Source organism: Diabrotica undecimpunctata, chromosome 8, assembly GCF_040954645.1.
Source record: "Diabrotica undecimpunctata isolate CICGRU chromosome 8, icDiaUnde3, whole genome shotgun sequence".
NCBI classification, from domain to species: Eukaryota; Metazoa; Arthropoda; class Insecta; order Coleoptera; family Chrysomelidae; genus Diabrotica; species Diabrotica undecimpunctata.
The window spans coordinates 45,575,566-45,584,533 of record NC_092810.1 but is presented as its reverse complement, the minus strand read 5'-3'; the positions used below and the strand labels follow the sequence as shown (position 1 = coordinate 45,584,533).

Sequence of the window (8,968 nt, the reverse complement as noted above, 5' to 3'; positions counted from 1 at the left end):
GTTGCATTGATATTGAACCTCTTATCTAATGTGTGCTATTGTGTCGTATTTTTCCTTTATTATTTATTTAGTTTATTTTATTCTTAGTTTAGTGTTTGATAGTCTTCTTAGTCATAATTTTGGTTTAGTTTCTTTATTAATTATTTTTAATTTAATTTAATTCAACACTAAACTTGATATACCCTGTCCACGATTTCTTTGTAAGAGCCACTTGGAAGCCCAAAGGCGTCTGATCTTTTTCTTCTTACTGCTGTACGCTGTACGCAGTTGTTGCCGGCGTATTATTATTAAAAGTCGGGAAGCCAATGCAATCAAAGATTTATTTTCCATTATAATGGTTTCAAAATCTAATACTTGATACCTATACTGTGTCTAATATCTCTATGACCATAAACAAACAAAAAATCAATAAAACCTCACTCATTGTCACTCATATCATAAGTCATAACTTATCATGCAATGTAAACACGATTTTTTAAAACATCATAGAAACAAGGAATCATAACAAATCTCATATGATATTGTCATATGATAAAATCATGTAGTGTAAAGTCTACTTTAGTATCTTTCGCGTGGTTCTAAAGTGCATCTTACATGTAGTTTTAAAGTGTATCTTACACATACTTCAAAGGTGCCTCACACGCATCGAGTTAGAATCTATGGAGAAGCTATGAGCATATTAACGTGTGTATTAAAAACGGCGTAGGAAGGCGTGGCTAACGGTGATACCAATATGGCGGTGGGATCATGGCCGGACTCAATAATATTAAAACTACTATAAAAATGTGACTAGTTATTCAGAAGATTTAATCATAATCTAAAAAAGTGCAATACATTTTTAATAAACTATGATTTATTTATAAATCATAAAGATAAATTAATACAGTCAAATACTATTAATTTATTCCCTGAAGTACGGGCCATTACTTTGTTTACATATTTGTATACTAACACTAACCTGTAAAATGTTATTCCTAAAGATTTTTTATTAACATTGCTTCTGCTACTGCAACTACGTTGAGAACAAGAAACCATTATTACGCACAATCATAATATATTATTACAGTTTCTATAAAAGTATTATAAAACTAAACATATTCGAAAAACAACAAACGTAAACAAACATATACGATCTGTCAAAAGTGTCAAAACAATCTTAACAATATGGCCGAAGTGAGGTCGTTTTTAGTTACGTGATGCCCTCTCTATAGATTCTAATACACACTTTACACTACATGATTTATCATGTGATTTGTCATATGATTTGGTCATAAGTGAAATTTACATGTTTACACTGTGTGATTTGTCATATGATTTTATCATAAGCACTGTCATGCGGCTCGTCATAGCTTGTCACAGGAGAATATTACCAAAGAATATAGACGCTTAGCGTCTATATTCTTTGATATTACGGTGCCTATTCCGCATGATAAAATCATATGATTTTCGATAATAATACGGGTAACACCAACATATTTAAATATCGCGCCTTATGCTTATTTCAATTCAGTAACATTCCCTGACCCAGAGACAACATTCTTTATTTATTTTTTGTTTGTTGCATCGATATTGAACCTATTATCTAAAAATGTGTGCTATTGTGTCGTATTTTTCTTTTATTATTTATTTAGTTTATTTTATTTTTAGTTTAGTGTTTTATAGTCTTCTTAGTCATAATTTTAGTTCAGTTTCTTTATTAATTATTTTTAATTTGGTATAATATCAACACTAAATTTGATATACCCTGTCCACGATTTCTTTTTCTTTGTAAGAGCCACCTTCTTACTGCTGTACGCTGTACGCAGTTGCTGCCGGCGTATTATTATTAAAAGTCGAGAAGCCAATGCAATCAAAGATTTATTTTCCATTATAATGGTTTCAAAATCTAATAGTTGATACCTGTTATGTATTAATAATACTCAGACTGGTTACAACTTAACGTTTATTCCAATACAAATAATAACCAAACATGGCCATTCCCTAAAATCGACCAAAGCAAAACTAAGGACTACTGAATGACAACTGTCACAACTACTTGGCCCTGTCTCTAGTTCCGTTCACGGTTACTAGTGACAGGGTGCTTACACATATATAATACCTATACTGTGTCTAATATCTCTATGACCATAAACAAAAAAAAATCAATAAAACCTCACTCATTGTCACTCATATCATAAGTCATAACTTATCATGCAATGTAAACACGATTTTTTAAAACATCGTAGAAACGAGGAATCATAACAAATCTCATATGATAAAATCATGTAGTGTAAAGTCTACTTAACTAATGTTCTAACTCGATGCTCACACGCATATCATTTATTTCTCAGAACAAATTTATGTTCTGTGGTTTTTTACACTAAAGGATGTCTTACACGTATCGCAAAATGGTGTCTCAAGGATTTCTAAAGGGGGCTTTACATACACCAACAGTTAATTTTATTCAGGAATAAATTCATGAAATAGTTTCAAGGTCAAATTTGACGTGTATAAATTATAAAGCTCAATTTGACATCCTATATTGCCAATATTTCACAAATTTATTGACAGAAATTAATGAATAAATTGAATTTCTTTGTGAATTTATTGGTGTAAAAGCTTGCATTACCACAGATTACATGGAAGAATATATTCGCGCATTCATGTTGCTAACTTCAGAACAGTTTTAAACAATGAAATTCAAAGTGAGAATGACAGCGTCGTGATAACTGTCACGTTCAACTGGTTCATTTGTCTTGTCTGTGCATCTTACAGATTTCAGACCACTCTTTTGACCTTCTCGTGACCTCCCGTATTAAGGTCCCACAATTTTTAAATTCTTCTGAAAGGTAGGTAGGATAACTTGTGCCGGTTAAATTATTCATCAAATTGTAGCAGTGTTTTATTTTAGATATATTAAGCATCAAAAATGGCTTCTCGACGATTTGTAGTTGGTGGTAACTGGAAAATGAATGGAACTAAGAAGCAAATTGAGGAAATCGTTAATTTTCTTCAAGCTGGACCCCTAGATCCCAACACTGAAGTTGTAGTCGGAGTACCTGCAGTATATTTAGAACACGTTCGTAGTAAACTCCCGGCAGCGATAGGAGTAGCTGCTCAAAATTGTTACAAAGAAGAAAAAGGTACCTTTTAATCATAACTTCTTTGAACAAAGTGTATTTACTCTTTTGTTTTAGGTGCATTCACTGGAGAATTATCCCCTCTTATGCTAAAAGATATTGGTATCGACTGGGTTATAATTGGTCATTCTGAAAGGAGACAAATCTTCAAAGAAACTGATGCATTAATTGCAGAAAAAGTAAAGTTTGCTTTAGACAAGGGACTTAAAGTCATAGCTTGCATTGGTGAAACCTTAGAACAACGTGAAAGTGGCAAAACTGAAGAAGTTGTGTTCTCCCAAACTCAAACCATCGCCTGCTTGGTAAAAGACTGGACAAATGTAGTGATTGCCTATGAGCCTGTGTGGGCCATTGGTACAGGTAAAACAGCAACACCACAACAAGCTCAAGATGTTCACAAAGCACTCAGAGAATACATTGCTAAAAATATAGGTGAAGATGTTGCAAAGAGTATTAGAATTCAATATGGAGGATCCGTTACTGGAGCCAACTGCAAGGAATTGGCAGCTATGCCTGATATTGATGGATTTTTAGTTGGGGGAGCCTCTCTAAAACCTGAGTTTGTCAGTATTGTAAATGCAAGGCAGTAAGTTCTATTTTTGTGAAGTGTAGAAGTGAAAGATCAATTCATATTTGTTATATTAAAATAGACACTTTACAAATTGTATTTTTTGTTAAATATTTCAAAAGTCTATGCAAGATACAATGTACTGGAAAATTATGTACTCTAGAAAGGTTAATGTTGATATTCAAATGAGTATTGTGTTGGTATAAACAGTAAAGATTCCTTATGTAAACTGTAGTTATTGTATTTAATCTATAATTTAACCTCACAAATCTAATCCTATTGAATGGCTGCATATAGCTGTTTTGGCTTTCCCAATTTCTTCTATTTGTTTCTTTATCACTAGTCCATCTTTTTTTGCTAGCTAATTTTTTGGTTTCTTTTGTAGAGTTTAGGTGTTAATAACCTACAATCCAGTGCCAGCATATTCAGGTATCCAATTTATTAACCAAAAATTTATTTTAATTAATCTCCAAATTTAAACAAAAAGTGGTACAGTAGAATAGATTTTAGTAAAATTAAAAATTTTGATCAAATAAAAGGCAGATATCGAGCACAGTTTATTAATTAAATCTTGCCCAAGTACTTTCGCTTCCTAGAGCATCTTCAGGGGCTTTTCGTCAACTTTGGCCTATCCAACAATCATGGAATGTTATAAACATAAAATTGTAAATTACACTACACTACACAAGGACAAATAGTTTAAAATTAAAAAAAAAAAAAAAGCTTACATACAGACGATTTTGTATTGTTATTAATTGAATGGAATGACATTCATTTATTAAAAAATGTACAGGAAGTTTGGAAAAGACTTGAAAACCTGAAAAACAGGAAAGCAGCAGGTAAATATGGGATACCAAATGGGTTACTGAAATATTGTGGAGCAGCAATGACAGAACAATTAACAACATTAATAAATAAAATTATAATATACAATAAAATACCGGAAGAATGGAGAATAAGCGAACTAATTCTACTATTTACAATACACTTTTACAAGTGCTAATAAATCAGAGGATAAGTTTAGCAGATGAATAAGAGGGTTTTCGTAGTGGAAGATCATGTAAAGATGCAATATTCGTTATAAAGCAAATTACTAGAGTATAATAGACCAGCATTTCTGTGTCTGATTGACCTAAAGGAAGCGTTTGACAGAGTAAGACTCAAAAATGTAATCCATCTTTTGTATAATAGAGAAGTTCCCCTAAATATTATAAAAACTATCGATAACATCTACCAAAACAACAAAATGGAAGTCAGAATAGATGGACAACTTACAGAACCTATAGAAATAGGCAGCAGAATAAGACAAGGGGATTCATTGAGCCCCATGTTATTCAATTTGATTATGGATGAAATCATCAAAACCGTTAACAAAGGAAGAGGATACAGAATGGGAAACACAGAAATCAAAATACTCTGCTACGCAGACAACGCAATATTGATAGCCCAAGATGAAGATAGTCTGCAAAGACTGGTCCACAGATTTAACATCTCAGAAAACTAAAATAGTAGTCAGCAAAGAACCAACCAGATTGTAAAATAGAAATTGATGGAATCAGTATTGAACAAGTAATGGAAATAAAATACCTGGGAATTACACTGTCTAGCTATGGATACCCAGACAAAGAAGTGAGAGATCAAGTACAAAAAGCAAATAGAGTGGCAGGATGCCTTAATAACACTATATGGCGAAACAGACACAGTAACACTGAGATGAAGTCAAGAATTTATAAAGCCAGTGTAAAACCAATAATGACATATGCCTCAGAAACAAGACCTGACACAGCCACAATGCAAATGCTACTGAAAATGGCAGAGATGAGAGTACTGAGAAGATTATGGGAAATACACTGAGATCGAAAGAGAAGTGAAGATATTAGAAGAAAATGTACAGTGTATAAATGGACACAAAATAGAAAAAAAAAAAGAATGGAATAACCACATAAGCAGAATGGAGGAGACCCGTGTAGTCAAAATAGCAAAAGATGGAGTGACAACCTTCCATAGAGATATTAATCCGACAATGAACAAACAGAATTGCTTATAAAGAGAAAGAAGCAGACATTTATGATAAATTTTGACGTTCGAGAATTGTTACGAATCAATTTTTTATTTTTTGTTTGTCTTACTATCTTTTATTGACAGATTTACCTTTAATTTTTTCTTTTCATTTAATGTCATGAATGTTGTTAAATATTTTTTATGTAATTTTTAATTTAAACCTGCTTAGAGTAAATATATAATGACTAGAAATAAATTAATCGAGAGTAGTGAATCAATGTAAACCCACTATTCTATTATGCTACTTCTGTGACGCTCGACTCAGCATCTCGCTATAGAGAAATAAGTAAAATACAACATTAGTATAGAAGCTTCGCTTCAAAAAGGAACATAAATGGATTCAAAATTATAAAAAGGAGATTTAATTAACTTTATATATATTAACTTCTGCATATAACATGCTGGTTGTCCCAATTGCTTTCAATCTTCTACATTTTGCTGTTTTATGTCTAGTACATCTACTTGTTTTTAGTTGCTTTTATTCAGTTAGATATCAAATACATATAAAACAGAAAGAAAATAGATTCAAAATTATAATAATGAAATTTTATTACAGCTTGTGCACAAACTCTACATGTTTTCATTAGATATACAATTTCTCTCCAACAATTACATGATTTTGGTTAATAATCAATCAATTCAAAATGGAATTGAACACCATTCCAAGTTTTCCATAAAAAAACTGTCCAAAAATGAATAAGATCAATTCTGCAACAACTTAAATTAAAAATAAAAAGTGTTTCGAAAGATAAAATAAAAGAAGAACTGACAAACTTTTATTGACCAACAATGGGAGAATAGTTGACTATGGCTTTATGGCCCACAAATGCACTAAAATATAGAAAAAATGTTTACTCCAAATGGTTTAAGAACAAAACTTGTCAGTTCTTATATTCTAAAGCAATTGTAAATATGTTAAATTTCTGTCATTTTATGGTAGACAACTGGAGAAAACATCCAAATTACTAAAGTTTGTCCATAAAGTGAGGTTGTCCATTCTTTTCCCTTCGTCTTGTCAAAATTTCACAGCCTGTTTCATTGACTAAAAGTGTATGTTCAAATTGGGCTGACCATTGGCCATCTGCTGTGACTGCTGTCCATTTGTCAGGCCACATTTCATCACGCCAAGTACCTTCTGATATCATGGGTTCAATTGTAAAGCAATGGCCTGGTTTCATCACACCTATAGCTCTGTTTTCTGTAACAACAATCAATTATGACTAATGGTAAAGTACAACAATTTTCAATGATAAAATAAAAGGAAGTTGACAAAAAACATGACCTAGCAAATATACTAGAATCAAATTAACAAGGAAGAAAATTTAGAGATACAGCAAGAGCTATACAGAGCAGAAAAATAAAGAAAACCAGTAAAATACTTTACGGATTAAATAGAAAACTAAAAATACAAATATAAAAACAAACCCTTCAATGTAAATATAGACATTTCATATAGTTAGTGATCACCAGTATAAAAATAATATCAAGGCAAATTCTTCTTACAGTTCTATTTTTCAAAAACTATACTCTACATTCATTTCATCTTATTCTAGTTAAATAAAATAGACTTACTTGCGTAATGAGGTACATTGGGTGCTGTATGGAATAACCTATGGATTCCATGGCCGCAGTAGCTCCTAACCACTTGATACCCATGGCTTTGGGCATGTTTTTGGATGATATTACCTATTTCCCTATATTTTTCTCCTGGTTTAACAATATCTATAGCTTTCATTAAACATTCGTGAGTAACCTTAAAAAAAATTGAATCAATTTCACTAGTCAAAAAAACTCTTTGTATAATTTAAACATATTCTTAGAAAAAGTAACACTTCTTCTTCAGGTGCCGTATCTGCTACAGAGGTTGGCAATCATCATAGCTATTTTAATTTTTGAGACAGTAGCTCTAAATAGTTGTTTTGAGCTGCATCCAAACCATTCTCTCATAATTCTTCTATAGATCCACAATTCAAAGCTGTTAAGTCATCTCATTGTGTCTAGATTTAATGTCCATGATTGCACTCCATAGTATAGTACACTGTATACGTAAAGTAAGTAAAGTAAAGTAACACTAACATACCTTTACTAAGTTTTTATGTTTCTCACTGACATTTCCCACAAAGAAAGTCTCATTCAAATCGCCATGGAAGCCCCTATGATAAACGGTGACATCCACATTGCATAAATCACCATCCACAAGTGGTCTACTATCAGGAATTCCATGACAAATAACTTCGTTGACAGATGTACAGCATGATGCTGGGAATTCATAATAATTTAGAGGAGATGGATAACAATCACGTTCAATGCAAGCCTCATGTACTATTCTATCAATTTCATCAGTAGTTACTCCAACATCACATACTCTTGCAGCTTCATCTATGACTTCCCTGCCTAGCCTACTAGCTACTTTAACACCTACAACAAACCTTTGATAAAACTTAATTTACTTAAATATTTTTTATATACATACCTTCAATTTCTTCATCATCCAACACTTTAATAAGTCCAGAACCTTTGACAGCTTGTTCACTGAGAGGGTAACCTTGTGGATGGTCAGCATAATCTGGTCTTTGAATCTGAGATGGTACAGTTCTTTTGGCTGATTGTGGAAAAGGTCTCAACTTCCCTGTGTATGAATAACTGGGCCAAGGATTGTAGGAATCTTCTTTCTTCCCATCTAAATTTTCTCCTTCTACAATTTAAGTGTTAAACATTCATTAATCAAATATAAGCAAACTTATAAACAAATTGATCTATTTCCTTTAAGATAATTATGGGAGCGAAAGAAAGTGGGGAAAGATCAGTACAGGTGGGTTAATTATATACTCTAAATTTTCTAACACATACTTATATAATTCAAAAGTGTGTAAAAATATCTTGACATTTTCAAACTATCATGAGAAGCATGATTTGTACTACATACCTAACCTTACTTACTGGCTAAAGAGTGGATAATTTTGTGAGTTTTCCAATTACTCTTGAAGCATTCTTGTGAACAAAATATCGAGCCTGGAATTCCTAGCTTAATGCAAGTAGGGCATTGCAATTTTGCCGGATTTGAACAACCTGGCGTTTCGCATTGACCCAAACTTGCCATTTTTATAATTTATTTTGTTCAAAATGGAAAAGGCAGAGTGAGTAAAAAGAAACGTCATAAGATCAAGGCCAATGAGGAATGAGGAAATGTCAAATGAAATCACCAACTTAATAAAAACAA

The 8,968-nt window shown here is 32.1% G+C and overlaps 2 protein-coding genes across 5 annotated transcripts; one reads left to right on the top strand and one right to left on the bottom strand.

Moving 5' to 3' along the window:
• The first annotated feature begins 2,672 nt into the window (after positions 1–2,672).
• On the top strand, positions 2,673–3,921 carry Tpi (triose phosphate isomerase). Of its 3 annotated transcripts, none has more exons than XM_072540186.1 (3): positions 2,673–2,828; positions 2,891–3,122; positions 3,177–3,921. In XM_072540186.1, the coding sequence occupies exons 2-3, from the start codon at positions 2,909–2,911 to the stop codon at positions 3,707–3,709; spliced, it is 747 nt and encodes a 248-aa protein (XP_072396287.1). In that variant the 5' UTR covers positions 2,673–2,828; positions 2,891–2,908; the 3' UTR covers positions 3,710–3,921. The 3 variants fall into 3 exon arrangements, with proteins under 3 accessions (XP_072396287.1, XP_072396289.1, XP_072396288.1); XM_072540188.1 differs by having other exon boundaries at positions 2,710–2,832; XM_072540187.1 differs by having other exon boundaries at positions 2,721–2,828; positions 2,875–3,122.
• Positions 3,922–6,279: 2,358 nt separating this feature from the next.
• Positions 6,280–8,906, bottom strand: LOC140447500 (methionine aminopeptidase 1). 2 transcript variants are annotated; one of them, XM_072540183.1, is made up of 5 exons: positions 8,689–8,906; positions 8,222–8,443; positions 7,829–8,166; positions 7,321–7,501; positions 6,280–6,946 (listed from the first exon to the last, which is right to left on the bottom strand). In XM_072540183.1, exons 1-5 carry the CDS (start codon positions 8,846–8,848, stop codon positions 6,714–6,716), a joined length of 1,134 nt encoding a protein of 377 aa, XP_072396284.1. In that variant the 5' UTR covers positions 8,849–8,906; the 3' UTR covers positions 6,280–6,713. The 2 variants fall into 2 exon arrangements, with proteins under 2 accessions (XP_072396284.1, XP_072396286.1); XM_072540185.1 differs by lacking the exon at positions 8,689–8,906 and adding an exon at positions 8,599–8,668.
• Positions 8,907–8,968: the final 62 nt, after the last annotated feature.

What these genes read in the sequence shown, in the direction of transcription:
- Tpi (XM_072540186.1), top strand. Translation starts at nt 2,909, where the DNA reads ATGGCTTCTCGACGATTTGTAGTTGGTGGTAACTGGAAAATGAATGGA. An exon ending in TTGTTACAAAGAAGAAAAAG is followed by an intron (nt 3,123 to 3,176) that starts GTACCTTTTAAT and finishes CTTTTGTTTTAG; the next exon opens with GTGCATTCACTGGAGAATTA.
- LOC140447500 (XM_072540183.1), bottom strand. Translation starts at nt 8,848, where the DNA reads ATGGCAAGTTTGGGTCAATGCGAAACGCCAGGTTGTTCAAATCCGGCA. An exon ending in AATTATCCACTCTTTAGCCA is followed by an intron (nt 8,444 to 8,688) that starts GTAAGTAAGGTT and finishes CTTAAATTGTAG; the next exon opens with AAGGAGAAAATTTAGATGGG. An exon ending in AACATAAAAACTTAGTAAAG is followed by an intron (nt 7,502 to 7,828) that starts GTATGTTAGTGT and finishes ATTTTTTTTAAG; the next exon opens with GTTACTCACGAATGTTTAAT.